The following is a 15,322-nucleotide window of genomic DNA, read 5'->3' on the forward strand; positions in this document are numbered from 1 at the left end:
TGGTACATACACTCCTAACCCTAGCTAGTTCAAGTAATGGTTTCACCAGTACATTACAGTAAGGTGGTAAGCAAGGGAGGAATCAAATGGCCCACATTATGTAAGCATTTTTTCCTATCTCTCACATATTAAAATCCTGAGAGAATCCTGAGTACCATTTACTTAGGAGCAGCTGGTGGTTTACTGAGGAAAAACAAATATAGTGGAAAAGTAGAAAAAGTATCCTAGATTAATCATTTAAGAAATGGAAATAAAAACGTAGCTGAAAAAAGGGAGCATGACTCCTCAGATCTGCATGCATTAATCCAATGACAGTAGATCCATAATGAGACAAAAAGATTTAAATTACATCAGAGCGAGGAATAGATACTTGATTGGACTGACATATACACTGTTAAGTTGGAAAACAGAGTTATAAATTACATATAAAACAAAGTAGAGCAGTTATTAAAATGAATGTTTACTAGTAACTTGAGTTTCCATCGTCGGGTACTTGGTGCTCCATCCCAACCATTTAAAAACTGCCGATATCGAAAGAACAAGTGCCAAGTATTATTGTACATACTGAATTGGCAAAAGCATGTTGGGGAAGGGGGAGCCTTTTTGGAACAAATCCAGCGTAGGAGATCCAAAGGCAGCACAGGAAGAGGAGACGTTGTGTCACTTCTCAGCCAATCTCAGGATCATACTGTACTCCGGGAAAATCATTTTGAAAAAAAAAATATGATTTGATGTTAGACAAGCAACAATTTCTTTTTTTCAGTGATCTGATTGAGGAGATCAATAGTCTCTCTAATTAAGGCCTCAAAAATGCTATCTGCTAGTTGCATCTTCACATACAACTCATCTTCATCATAGTTCACCCATTGAGCCTCTTCTTCATACAATTCTTGAACCTTAGAATTAGAAAGGGGAGAAAGAAAAGTCACCACTATTAATATACTACTCTGTAAACATATATAATAAAAATTATTATTGTAAATCCATATAACCATCATTATATAAAAGCTACAGGGGTCGTTTAGTTTTTCAATAACTCACAGGAAAGAAAAGAAAAGAAAATGAATAATAATTCCTAGATATAATACAGTTAAACAAAAATGTAAAAATAGGACTTTATCACTATTTATGAGGTGACTAAGAGTCAACATTATACAATCTGTCCCCTGTCCAGCCCCCAGATTTCGCTGGTTCCGGGACTGCCTCTTGGCCTCAGCCTGCCGCACAAGTGTCTCTTCGAATTGGAGAAGGCCATGCTGTGTCTTTAGCCTCCAAGCTGAGTGATCAGAGGTCGAGGTTTCCCAGCTGTTAATGTTCATTCCCAAGGCCTTTAGATCCCTCTGGACAGGGGACAGATTGTACCTGCCCTCAGTGCGGAAGGGACTGCCACTCTCGAATTGGCCCTTTTAGCCACACCAGAGGCTGCTTTAGGACCTCTTTCCAGAGCACAATACCATAGTCTCTTGAGACTGACAGATGCCAATGAGAAGAGATTGCACATCAGGCAGGTGCAATCGGCCCAGGTTCAAATCTCAGAAGGGTATGGCTGACTGATGAGAACAAATGAGTTTGAAATGGCCATATCATTCTCCCTTTAATTCTTTGTTAGCAATCCAAAAAATTTACACAAATAATAAGTTGTCACAGTTGCGACTCCAGCTTGTGGATGGTCTTAGGTTAGGCTGATACAGGCAATAAGGTTTGGCCTGTATTTGGGCCTGGCAAGGTATTCTAAAATACTTAACAAATACTTAACACATATCTCCCTTGCCTCTCGGCTAACAAAGCGAGAAAGAGCCTGTGGCGTAGAGGTTATATATATATATATATTTTCTTACACTCTTTTTGCCTTTTAATAAATCACCTCTGAAACACTAGAGTTCCAAAAGCAGTTTGTGGCATGTATAATTTGTTGTTTAAAACAGTGAGTTCAATTTATTGTCATCAGCTTTTTTTTTTTTTACAAAAAATATATAATTGCCCAAAGAAAATCTGTTGATATTTGTACATCGATATGCTGTCATCTCCCATATTGTCTCTTGATGGATTTTTGATACCCCAGAAAGGAGATACTTGCAATATTGGGATCCTTGTAGACTCACGCCTACCGTTATATAGGCAGGTGGAGCCCCTAGCTCAAAGCCTGTCAAACTTCATGACTGAAGCATTAGTCTAGTCTTACTTATCTTAATTATGAACTATACTTACTGGTCTGGGACACATATCTGGGGAAGACACTTCTTCTCCTTCATCCAATTCATATGCAACTAAAAACCTCTGCTGTTCATTAGTTGCCAACTTCTTTTCTTGGACAGCACCGAGTTCTTGATTGCTAAAATGGATCTTCTCACTCCTTGCCTTTTTGATTTGCTGAAATTGACTGACTGTGTCTTTCACAAAACCTTGCAAGAGACTGTCAGCCAACAAACCAACTCTTTCCTGTCGATCGGACAAAGAGTTTTCACTGAGACATTCACTTATTTCATCATCACTTCCAAAACTAGGGGATTCACTCCTAGGAGGTCTAGTGTACAAAGACTTCTCTCCCTCTGATTTTGTATCTTGTTTGAAAGATAATGTAGAAGCATAAAAAATATCTCTGTGATATTCAGTAAGAACTATCTCACTTTTTAATACATCTGTTCTTAAGAAAGACTCTTCAAAATCATTAAAATATGATAACTCTTCGCAAATGGAAATCTGTTCTGAAATCAGGGAATCACCTTTCAGTGTATCTTTCCCCAGCCTATCAGAGGATTTAACCGATGTAATACTTTCATCATCCTTGAACCTTTTACTTGGCATCTCCTTGATTTCCTGCACACGTATGCATTCCAAGACAAACTTATCTTTTTCCGACAGCTCAGTCTCTGGAGGGACCTCTGTCTTTAAAGAAATTGAATTGTTTTGATTTAAGTCAAAAACTGAGGCAGCAGATATTTCAGAAGCTTGGGAAGCTATTTCAACCTCTAATTCTTTTGATTCTGCTGTCTCTTGCACTATAGATCTGGTAGCTTGAGGGTCATAACTCACTGCATCTTCAGTCTTATTCAGTATATTATTCAATATATTCTGCTTAGTTTGGTTCTGATTGAAGTGGTCTATATACCCTTGTAAATAATAATAATACAAGTCTGCTTACATATATTTTCTGCTTAAAGACCTAAATAATGCCTAATTTTAGTTGACATTTATCCATAGTTTATATGGATGAGTACACATAAGGAAAAATATGGTTTGCCTCTCACCTAACAAAGCGAGAAAGAGCCTGTGGCCTAGAGGTTTTATATATATATGTGTGTGTGTGTGTGTGTGTGTGTGTGTGTGTGTGTGTGTGTGTGTGTGTGTGTTTTCTGAGGTTTTCGCGGGTGTTTGTATGTGGATCTTTGGTCATTCGGGTTTTTTCCTGCGTAGAAATGAAGGTGTAGGTGCAACGTTTCGACGGAATGCAATCCGTCATCATCAGGCTGGTGGCTTCAGCTTCCTTCTTCTGGGAGAAGCATGTGGTAGTGGCTGTTTGTTCCTCTTTTTTAAACTGCCAGAGGGGGTGTGTTCTGTGGGTGGAGGTGTGCTCTGATTGGGTGGGGGATTAAGTGTGTTCTGATTGGGTGGGAGTGTGTTTTGAATGGTGGGTGTGTTCTGATTGGGTGGGGGTGTGTTTTGAGTGGATGGGCTGGTCTCAGCTGCCAGCATTAGACCTGAGCTGGTGAGTTGTGCTGCTTTTGTTCGGCTTCATGTTTGTGGTGGTGCCACCTGGACCGAATCAACAGAGACCTCCTCACACTTCACCTCAAACTCAGCAACAAGATCCACCCCACACTTTGGGACAAATTCAAACAAATCGCTGTCTGGAGAGCTGAAACAGAGACTGCCTACAAAACAGACACATACACCAATGAACTCCGAAGACTAAAGGAACGCCAGAAACAAACCCCTCCTCTCTCACAGCAACACATGAAACAAACTGTGCACAACATCTCAGATAGGATTCTCACCAAAGCCGAAACCAACGTCCTGTCTAAAGGATTTAATTTTGCAGTCGCTCCCAAACACATTCCCACGGAAACCATTATATGAATGCTTTAATATTTAATGACATATAATCATATTTTCGGTTGTTAAAACTCTTTTTTGTTCTTAGAGTGCAAGAAAGTGAGATATAGAGAAAGTCTAATGGCTTTTTCTAGGAGACCTCCTGAGGTACGCGACCATACAGACCAAGTCACATGTGGAAGCCCCAATTAGATAAATGGAAATGGTACAACAGCAGTAACTCATGAATTGCATCCCTAACAGAGAAACAACAATATTCAAGAATACAGTTCTATACCCAGGAAACTAAAACACAGAACATGGAAAAGTATACTGACTAGAATTACAATGACCCACATTAAATTATATTATTATCCTACTTTGGAATGGTCATTATCTTCATTGTATTCTTGTGAGGATATAACTAGATGGAAATATAGGAATGTGAGCTCAGTTGTTATCCCAAATTGAAAAAAGTAAAGCAAATATTCTAAACCCAAAGGTCAAGCCAAACCTACTACAAAATATCCAATGAAATCTTTATATTTCATTTTCTCAGAGACTCTTTTTGCCTTTTAATAAATCACCTCTGAAACACTAGAGTTCTAAAAGCAGTTTGTGGCATGTATAATTTGTTGTTTAAAACAGTGAGTTAAATTTATTGTCATCAGCTTTTTTTTTTACAAAAAATATATAATTGCCCAAAGAAAATTTGTTGATATTTGTACATCGATATGCTGTCATCTCCCATATTGTCTCTTGATGGATTTCTGATCCCCCAGAAAGGAGATACTTGCAATATTGGGATCCTTGAAGACTCACGCCTACTGTTATATAGGCAGGTGGAGCCCCTCACTCAAAACCTTGGTGGAGCAGTGGGCTAATGCCTCCTTAAGTAACACCAGCTGCCTGCAATTAGTACAGGTTCGCATCCCACCAGGCTCAAGGTTGACTCAGCCTTCCATCCTTCCGAGGTAGGTAAAATGAGGACCCAGATTGTTGGGGGCAATTAAGCTGACTTTGTAATAATGCCGCTTGGGGGGTGTATGAAAGCCCTAATAAGCAGGCATATACATAGAATGAAGGCTACTGCTAAGCTTGTAAGCTGCCCTGAGTCTTCGGAGAAGGGCGGGATATAAATGGAATTAAAATAAAATAAATAAATAAAATAAAAGCCTGTCAAACTTCATGACTGAAGCATTAGTCTAGTCTTACTTATCTTAATTATGAACTATACTTACTGGTCTGGGACACATATCTGGGGAAGACACTTCTTCTCCTTCATCCAATTCATATGCGACTAAAAACCTCTGCTGTTCATTAGTTGCCAACTTCTTTTCTTGGACAGCACCGAGTTCTTGATTGCTAAAATGGATCTTCTCATTCCTTGCCTTTTTGATTTGCTGAAATTGACTGACTGTGTCTTTCACAAAACCTTGCAAGAGACTGTCAGCCAACAAACCAACTCTTTCCTGTCGATCTAGTAGATCTTCCTTTTCTTGGGATGGGACTTTAAGCTGGGCTTCCAGTTGGCTTCTTTCTTTTGTCAACAAGTCCAGAAGTGGCGTTGCAGATTTCTCCAGATTAGTGGGAGAAAATCTGTTTTCGGTTTGCTCTTGCCGAACAGACTGCTGTTTCCATTTCTCAGGAAAGCTGCTATCCAAAATCCCTTCTACTTCAATAGCAGAATCTTCTTTGTGGATATTAGAAATGGCAGAAGGTAACATACCAGTATCATTTTTAGAGGATTTGGGAGAGTCAAAGTCAACGGTTTCCTGATCAAACTCATCAACAGTACTAATAACTGCCACATAGTCGCTTGATTTATTGAATTTTACATAATCTCCAGCTCCAATTAAGCCTTTTAAGGCAGATGATTCTCTTGGAGATTTCTCATTTGAATTTCTTTTATTCCTTTCTTCTTCAAGACATTCTAAGCCTTTCTGATTTGTTTTGTGTTGATTATCTAGTTCATGATTAAAGAAAGAATTTTCATTTGAATCTAACTCATTACCAAAACTTTCTGGAAAACGAGAGATCTTTTGTGAGGGGGCAAAAATACCATATTTTTCTTTACAATCAAAATATTGAATACCATTGTAAGATCCATTATTATTACCTTCAGGTTCGTCCAGTTCTACACCAGCCCAAAAACCTTTAGCAAAATTTGTCCGACCCTTAAACTTCAGTGTTCCAGGCTGGACATTACTCACAAGAACTCTGTCACCAATGCTGAAACCTAGCAATATATCTTCTTCTTGTTTTTCTGATGATGCCCTGAAACTGGAAGCCTGAGATGATGAATCATCACCATCATCAGCTGGAACTTTCTCCACATTGCCACTTTCTTTGTTTTTCACAAATTCTGTTGGTGATTTGAGTTCTAACAATCTTTCAGAATGAATGGTATCAGCTACGGACAAAGAGTTTTCACTGAGACATTCACTTATTTCATCATCGCTTCCAAAACTAGGGGATTCACTCCTAGGAGGTCTAGTGTACAAAGACTTCTCTCCCTCTGATTTTGTATCTTGTTTGAAAGATAATGTAGAAGCATAAAAAATATCTCTGTGATATTCAGTAAGAACTATCTCACTTTTTAATACATCTGTTCTTAAGAAAGACTCTTCAAAATCATTAGAATATGATGGCTCTTCGCAAATGGAAATCTGTTCTGAAATCAGGGAATCACCTTTCAGTGTATCTTTCCCCAGCCTATCAGAGGATTTAACCGATGTAATACTTTCATCATCCTTGAACCTTTTACTTGGCATCTCCTTGATTTCCTGCACACGTATGCATTCCAAGACAAACTTATCTTTTTCCGACAGCTCAGTCTCTGGAGGGACCTCTGTCTTTAAAGAAATTGAATTGTTTTGATTTAAGTCAAAAACTGAGGCAGCAGATATTTCAGAAGCTTGGGAAGCTATTTCAACCTCTAATTCTTTTGATTCTGCTGTCTCTTGCACTATAGATCTGGTAGCTTGAGGGTCATAACTCACTGCATCTTCAGTCTTATTCAATGATGTGGGAGATATTTTGCTTGTGTTTCCTAAGTCTTTGAGAATAGCTGACGAGAGTAAACTATCCAAATCATCAGATTCTGCTGTAGATTTTCTTAGGGTTTTGAGGACTGCAGATGCCGTATGAGACTGCTTCTCTGACTGAATCTCTGCTTCTGTGAATTTCATGTTGTTTACAGACACAGATTGTTCAGAAGATGGCACAACATCTTAAGAGGATAAAAAAAATCAAACACATATACTTAAAACAATTGTGCACTATTATTTAGCATTATTAAAGAAATAAAAAATCTGGGTGTTTGTTATAAGAAACTGAAATTCTTACTAGAAAATGCTAACCTGTGCCATCAAATAGCATGAATATTCCATTGTTTACATATAAATGGCTAAAGTATAACTTAAATGCAATACCTCAATCAAATTTATAATCAATAAGACTTCATAAATGCTTTAATGCCACTATGCACTGGTATTAACACGGACCACAAAATATATCCGAAGATTATAAAATTGTATAAATGTTCCCAATAAACAAGGTGATTGTTCTGAGACGTTTGATTTTTTTTCTTCCATGTCTGATACTTTATTAAACTTAAATGTTTATTAAAAGAATTTTGGAATGAAACGTGAGCAGAGAGACACTTAGTGAACACAAATAAATTATCTAGTGTTACTTTGAATCTGAATCCCATCTTGTTTCTTTCTAAAAAGCTATCAACTCCAGTTCAGGCATAGGGCAAACCAAACTCAATAGAGTGTAAGAAGAGATACGTACACTTACCGTCTTTTTCGGACCATAAGACACACTTTTTTTCCCCAAAAGTGGTGGTGGGGAAATGAGGGTGCGTCTTATGGTCTGAAGGTGATCCGTATGGCCAGCCCCAACCTCCGCAAGTGGAAAGCAAGGGAGATTGCCAGAAGCACGAATCGGCACGTGCTGAGAAACGCCGATCTCACGCTCCTGCACTCTCCCTCGCTCGGTTTCAGCTTCCCTTGCTACAAGAGAAAGCAGGCTGAAACGGAGTGAGGGAGATTGCCAAGAATGCGAATCGGCTGATCTCGCGCTGCTGCAATCTGCCTCGTTTCAGCCTGCTTTCTCTTGTAGCAAGGGAAGCTGAAACCGAACGAGGGAGAGTGCAGGAGCGCGAGATCAGCCGATTCGCATTCCTGGCAATCTCCCTCACTCCGTTTCAGCCTGCTTTCTCTTGTAGCAAGGGAAGCTGAAACCGAGCGAGGAAGAGTGCAGGAGCGCGAGATCAGCTGATTCCCATTTCTGGCAATCTCCCTCGCTCTGTTTCAGCTTGCTTTCTGCAAGAGAAAGCCGGGCTGCAGGGCCGCCTCCGCGGGTACTGCTCTAATGCAGAGAGGGAAGGACAAAGAGGGAGGGAAGGAAGGAAGGGACAGTGGGAGAGGGAGGGAGAGAAAGAGAGAGAGAGAGAAAGAGAGGGAGAGAGAGAGAAGGAGAAAGAATTTTTTTCTTGTTTTCCTGCTCTAAAAACTGGGTGCATCTTATGGTCCGGTGCGACTTATGGTCCGAAAAATACGGTATTTAGCCACTCTGAACCAAAAGTGCCTGGTAGCAAGCATTAGCATTCTTGTTTGAACTTTTTTTGAAGAAGTATTATAAATAAAATTGAAATTAGAAAATAAAATAATTTTTTAGAATTTATATTGAATATAAAATAATTCAGCAGGTTCTTACTTATTGCAATACTATGGAAAAAAGTTTCCATTTTTTTAAAAAAAGTGTTAATTAAATTCACATGCTTGTTTTTCAATTATAATTTTTAAAACCCCATACTTTTAATTGAAATTATTTTAACTATATTAGTTATATGAAAATAACTTGTATAATTTTAATATTAAACAAATAACTTCCAAGATACATACCAATATGTTCTGCAATAGATTCCAAAGATCCTCTAGAATGTTCAGAATCAGTGAGTGATTTCCAACTTTTAGATGTTTCAGACCTAAAAAGAAGTTTTGAATAGATTACAGATATTGTAAACGTTCTGAAAATATTGTATACTGTACTGGAATTAACAAAATAAAACAAAGAGAAAGCATATATATATAAACTATATCCAATATTTAATCCAGAGATTTGAATATTGCAATCCACCCAAAATCCATAGCTAAATTAGGATTTGAGATCAGATTCAAATCTCACTGTTCTAGAACACACAAGTCTATTCAGTAGCCCACAAGATTTCTATGTTTTAGGTATAGTTACATGTCTATTACAAAGTATGCCAGGAGAAGGTTGTAATTTCCCCATCTGTTAGCTTTTACTTTTTGTTTTTTGCTAGGGAGTGGGATAATAGTTACATCTGCCACTCCAGAGGAAGGTATGGCATTGGGAACCAGAGATAATAGGATTTTGTTTACAGTTCTTTCTCAATCTGACATTGGTTACTGTATCAGAAAGCTAATTAAAGTCCTACAACTGACTCCTAGGCAGTGAATAGCAAAATATCTGTCAATGAGAATGTGGTCCTGGCTTTCTCCTCAAGGAATCTGGAGCCATGCCATGAAGGGCTTTAAAGGTGATCACCAACATCTTGAATTGCACCCGGAAGCAGGCCAACAGCCAATGCAGCTCGCGGAGAAATGGTGTCCCAGAGGCCATTGTTGGGGCCCCCAAACTGCCTACGTTGCTTCACTCTGCATCATCTGTAGCCTCTGGATGCTTTTCAAGGGTAGCCCTCATGTAGAGCATATGACAATACTCTGACCATGAGATGAAAGATAATGATCTATATTGCCATATTCTCATACAATAATACCTGGCATTACCCTCTTAAATAAATTGGTGGCAGCCTCTGCAGATGCCGTATGAGACTGCTTCTCTGACTGAATCTCTGCTTCTGTGAATTTCATGTTGTTTACAGACACAGATTGTTCAGAAGATGGCACAACATCTTAAGAGGATAAAAAAATCAAACACATATACTTAAAACAATTGTGCACTATTATTTAGCATTATTAAAGAAATAAAAAATCTGGGTGTTTGTTATAAGAAACTGAAATTCTTACTAGAAAATGCTAACCTGTGCCATCAAATAGCATGAATATTCCATTGTTTACATATAAATGGCTAAAGTATAACTTAAATGCAATACCTCAATCAAATTTATAATCAATAAGACTTCATAAATGCTTTAATGCCACTATGCACTGGAATTAACACGGACCACAAAATATATCCGAAGATTATAAAATTGTATAAATGTTCCCAATAAACAAGGTGATTGTACTAAGACGTTTGATTTTTTTATCTATTTTCCATCATATTAAACAATCTAATTAATAATTTGGCTTTTTAAACATATTTCAACATACAGTATTTTTTAATAATATTTTATTAGTTTTCTAAAGCAATATGGTGACTAGGTTAATCAATAGTTCAATAACATACATAAATCTTTAGTATAAATCTAAAGTTACAACATCAATTATTTCCTCTCTTTTTCTCTTAATATCTACTATCTCATATTAGGCAAATACAGTTCTTATTATTAACTAAGTAAAAACATCTTTGTTATATTTACAATTTTTAGCTTATACATATATTGTGTTTGCATTCAATCCTTAAATACAATCAATGTCCTGTTATTGCTTTTTTCCCAAGCTTTAATTTCTAATCAATATTCAAATTAACATTTGGTATTTATAATTTCCAAGCTTAAGGTAACCAAAGTTTCTCTTATCTCAACTTCTTCCTTTTTCCCTTTTCGTAACAAAATCTAATATTCCAAGTACACATCTTATCTATTTGAATATAGTCTTGTTCTGTTTTCTAAAAGTTATCTATTTTCCATCATATTAAACAATCTAATTAATAATACAGTATCTCACCTAATAAATCAAAACCATTATATGTACTGTCTGGGTTAACCAATATATCAGTAATATACATAAATTTTTCATTTATGTCTAATTTTTAAAAGCTCAAATACTCCCTCTCTTTTTCTGGTAATATTTATTATTGCATGATGGGCAAGCAAAATTCTTATTTTCAACTGATTTCCAAATATTTTATATTAGGTGACCAAAATTTCCCTTATTATTTAATTATAATGTAACTTTATTTTCTAAAAAATATCTATTTTCCACCATATTTAATCCTCTAATTAATAATATGAAATCCCCTCTAATAAATCAAATCCTTTATTTTCTTCTGCCTTATTCTGGCTTTCTTCCTTTGCCAACTAAACTTCCATGTCAGTTCTTTTGAGTCATCAAATAATCCTCTATCTATCTATCATCTATCTATTATTTGGAATAAGAATGACTATTTGGTTGCAGGTTTTTTGGAATAACTAGCCCAGGGGTAGACAACCTTGGCTCTTTTATGACTCGTGTACTTCAACTCCCAGAATTCCTGAGCCAGTATAGCTGGCTCAGGAATTCTGGGAGTTGAAATCCACAAGTCATAAAAGAGCCAAGGTTGTCTACCCCTGAACTAGCCCATTTGAATTTATTAGATTGCCTCCCTATTACTCCAATTTCCCACAATTGTCCTGATAGGTTTATCTTCCCTTCAATCTGTTCTTCCTTTCTCTCAAATTTCTTCTGATTTTTATAAAAAGTCTTTTCCATTTTCAGAATTGTCATTCCCTTTTCTGATTTTTCCGTTGGCTGGATCTGTTGGTCAATTGAGTCCTCTGTCTTAGTGTTTAGTTGTTCCACTTCTGTTATTTTCTGCATTGTTAGTTCTTTGGTTATAGTCAAAATCTGGGTTTGCATATTTAAGCTGGCATCTTGTTCCTTTATGTTGCAGCTTATTTTGGCACAAGCTGAAAGAATGGGTTTGTGTATTGATTTCAACATGGAAAGGACCCATATTCTCTTGATAGTATGTTAAATTGAAGACTTTAGAATCAAACGTTAAAAATAGTTTTTTTTGTTTTTATAGCTAGGTATGGGACATCTATTTCACATGTTATAGGTGGTCTTTATAATAGAAATTGTTTGTCAAGTAAGAGTATATAATCCAAGGTATTCCATCATCTCGTATAATAACCTATGCTTCTCATGTAAAGAAATAGGAAAGCAAGTCCCCACGTATACCTCTGAAAGTCAGTAAAAGTTTACATTCATAGTTCGAATCCAAGGCAAACCATTCAATATCACAGTAGTCCAAGTCTATGCCCCAACCACCAGTGCTGAAGAGGATGAAATTGACCAGTTCTATGAAGCCCTACAGCACCTTATAGAACTAACACCAAAAAATGATGTCCTTATCATCATGGGGGATTGGAATGCTAAAGTAGGAATCCAAAAGATAACCGGAATAACAGGCAAGTTTGGCCTTGGAGTACAAAATGAAGCAGGGCACAGGCTGATAGAATTTTGTCAAGAGAATACGATGGTCATAGCAAACACTCTTTTCCAACAACCCAAGAGACGGCTCTACACATGGACATCACCAGACGGTCAACACAGAAGGCACGAGACATCGTCTTATTACAGTGATGCAAGCACGTGATTTTTATAGTAATGTTTTAAAAGCAACCCCCATACCACTTTTGGAATCTACAAAGAAGAATGGCGAGGGAAAGCCTCAAGGTGCGGAAGGAACAATGCAGACAGATGAGAAAGCTACAGGAGTGGATCAAATTTCAGTATCATCGGAAGAAGCAAGAGACCAGAGGATGATGCGTGCTGCTTTGAGACGAATGAGATGAGAGCAAGAACAAGACCAGCAGAAAGTTATGGAACCTCCAAAGCGTACCTATAGCGAAGCTGTGGGAGGGGTGCGGCCTAAGAATGTTAAGAGGATCCTGGAAGACGCGCTCCAAAAGCTTCGGGTCGCTAAGGATGGCGACTAAGCTTCTAACTTGGAATGTCAATGGCTTAAATTCACCACAAAAGAGAAAGAAAATCTTTCAATATTTAAAACAATTTAAGACTGATGTTATTTGCTTACAAGAAACACATATTAGAGTTATGGACCAAAAGTACTTATTAAATTCAAGATTGGGCACACAATTTATTGCTTCTGCAATGAATAAGAAAAATGGAGTGGTTATTTATGTCAAGAATACTATTACAGTGGAGTTAATTGAAGCAGATAAACAAGGAAGATATGTTATAATAGATTTGTTAATAGAAGGCAAAAAAATGCTTTTGGTTGGATTATATGCTCCTAATCAACAACAAGCAGACTTTTATAGTTTATTACACAGCAAGATCACTCAATTGGATTACAAATCGTTTATTTTTATGGGAGACTGGAATGGTGTCTTGAATGTACAAATGGACAAGAGTGGTTCTTTTAGAAGTACTCCAAGTCATGCTAAATTGCCTAAATCCTTTTTTGAGATGATGGATGATTTGGAGCTGCGAGATATTTGGAGAGAAAGAAACTTACAAGAAAAGGGTTATACTTTTTTTTCTGACAGACATCAATATTTTTCTAGGATTAACTTTATATTAATTACTAATGATTTCTTTTCTAGGATTAAGAAGATAAAGATTTGTCCAAGAACTATGTCTGACCATAGTCCAGTCTGGCTAGAGATTGATAAGGATAACAGAGATAGGCGCTCCTGGCGTCTAAATGAGAACCTGTTTAGAAATCAGGAAAATGTGGAAGAATGTAAAAAACAGATGAAGGTCTTTTTTGAAATTAATATGAATAAGGGTACTTCTATGGAAATGTTTGGGATGCTAGTAAGGCTTATATGAGAGGTGTGTTAATATATATGAATAATAAGTACAGCCGTAATTTGGAATTTAGGAGGAAAGAATTAGAGAATGAAATTAGGGAAAAAGAAAAGGCCCTAATTTTGAATCCATCGGATGTGAAGATTAAAGAGGTTATTAATTTATTAAGGGGACAGTTTGATAAGTTAATGGCTGGTCAGGTAGCAACTAATTTACAGTTTGCTAGACAGAATACTTTTTGTAATGCCAATAAACCAGGTAGATGGTTAGCTTATATGTTAAGGAAGAAGCAAAGAGCTTCTAATATAGACAAAATTGAACATAAGGGTAAGGTTGTGTATCAACAGAACCTTATTAAGAAAACCTTTGTTGATTTTTATTCTAAATTATATGCTAGAGATAAGATTAATGAAGCAGATATTGATGTATATTTGAGGAATGCTAGTATTTTGGTCCTTGCACAAGAACAAAAGGAAGATATGAATCAACTGATAACTGAGGAAGAAATTATTTTGGCAATTAAACAATTGAAAGTGGGCAAAGCGCCAGGCACGGATGGATTGACTGCTGTGTATTATAAAAATTTACAGTCTGAGATGATAAAGCCATTAAGGGAATTGTTTCAGATAATTCAAAGGGGAGGAGGGGTGCCTCCATCTTGGAAAACTGCTTTCATTTCTTTGATTCCAAAGGAAGATCAGGATGTCACCCAAGCAAGAAACTACAGACCAATATCACTTTTGAATACGGACTACAAGATATTTGCTAAGGTCTTAGCTAACAGACTAATGAGGGTACTGCAACAGGTAATTCATGGTGACCAAACTGGGTTTATAAGTGGTAGACAAATGAAAAATAACGTGAGGCATATAGTTGATTTGTTGGAATTTCTGGAAAGAAACAACCAGATCCCTGCAGCGCTGATTTTTTTGGACGCTGAAAAAGCCTTTGATCAATTGGATTGGCAATTCTTGATGAAAGTATTAGATAAAATGAATTTTGGGGATAAATTTTTACAACCAATTAGGGCATTATATCAAAAGCAAACAGCCCGTATAATAGTAAATAACAGTCTGACCGAAGTATGCAATATTGAAAAGGGCACAAGGCAGAGGTGTCCGTTATCACCTTTATTATTTGTTTTAACATTGGAGATATTATTGCTTAAAATACGGAATTCGGAAAAAATCAAGGGAATTCAAATAAGAGATCAGGATTATAGATTGAGGGCATTTGCAGACGATCTGGTTGTTACGGTGACCCAGCCAGAAAATTCTGTTGTAGAATTGATGGAGATAATAATGCAATATGGGAAAGTTTCTGGATTCAAGGTTAATATACAAAAAACTAAAATGCTGTCTAAGAACATGACAGTATCACAAAAGGCTGTTTTAGAAGGGTTAACTGGATTTGAAATTGTCAAAAGGGTTAAATATTTGGGGGTATATTTGTCACCCTCAAATGCAAAGTTATATAAAAATAATTATGAAAAGCTATGGAGTAAAGTTCAAAAAGAATTGGACAGCTGGAAAAAATTACAATTGTCATTATTGGGAAGAATTGCAGTAGTGAAAATGAATGTTTTGCCGAAA

At 36.8% G+C, this 15,322-nt stretch overlaps 1 protein-coding gene across 1 annotated transcript in view; it reads right to left on the reverse strand.

Moving 5' to 3' along the window:
- Positions 1–321: 321 nt before the first annotated feature.
- LOC310638899 (uncharacterized protein) overlaps positions 322–15,322 on the reverse strand; it is a 62,714-nt gene continuing 47,713 nt past the window's right edge. The window contains exons 19-22 of the mRNA XM_083360261.1: positions 8,946–9,028; positions 5,274–7,264; positions 2,209–2,439; positions 322–896 (exon numbers count right to left, since the gene is read on the reverse strand). Of these exons, the coding sequence (XP_083216387.1) occupies positions 735–896; positions 2,209–2,439; positions 5,274–7,264; positions 8,946–9,028 (2,467 nt within the window). The 3' untranslated portion in view covers positions 322–734. The remainder of the gene's footprint in view (positions 897–2,208; positions 2,440–5,273; positions 7,265–8,945; positions 9,029–15,322) is intronic.

Source organism: Vipera ursinii (genome assembly GCF_947247035.1).
Source record: "Vipera ursinii genome assembly, chromosome: 3".
Lineage (NCBI taxonomy): Eukaryota > Metazoa > Chordata > Lepidosauria > Squamata > Viperidae > Vipera > Vipera ursinii.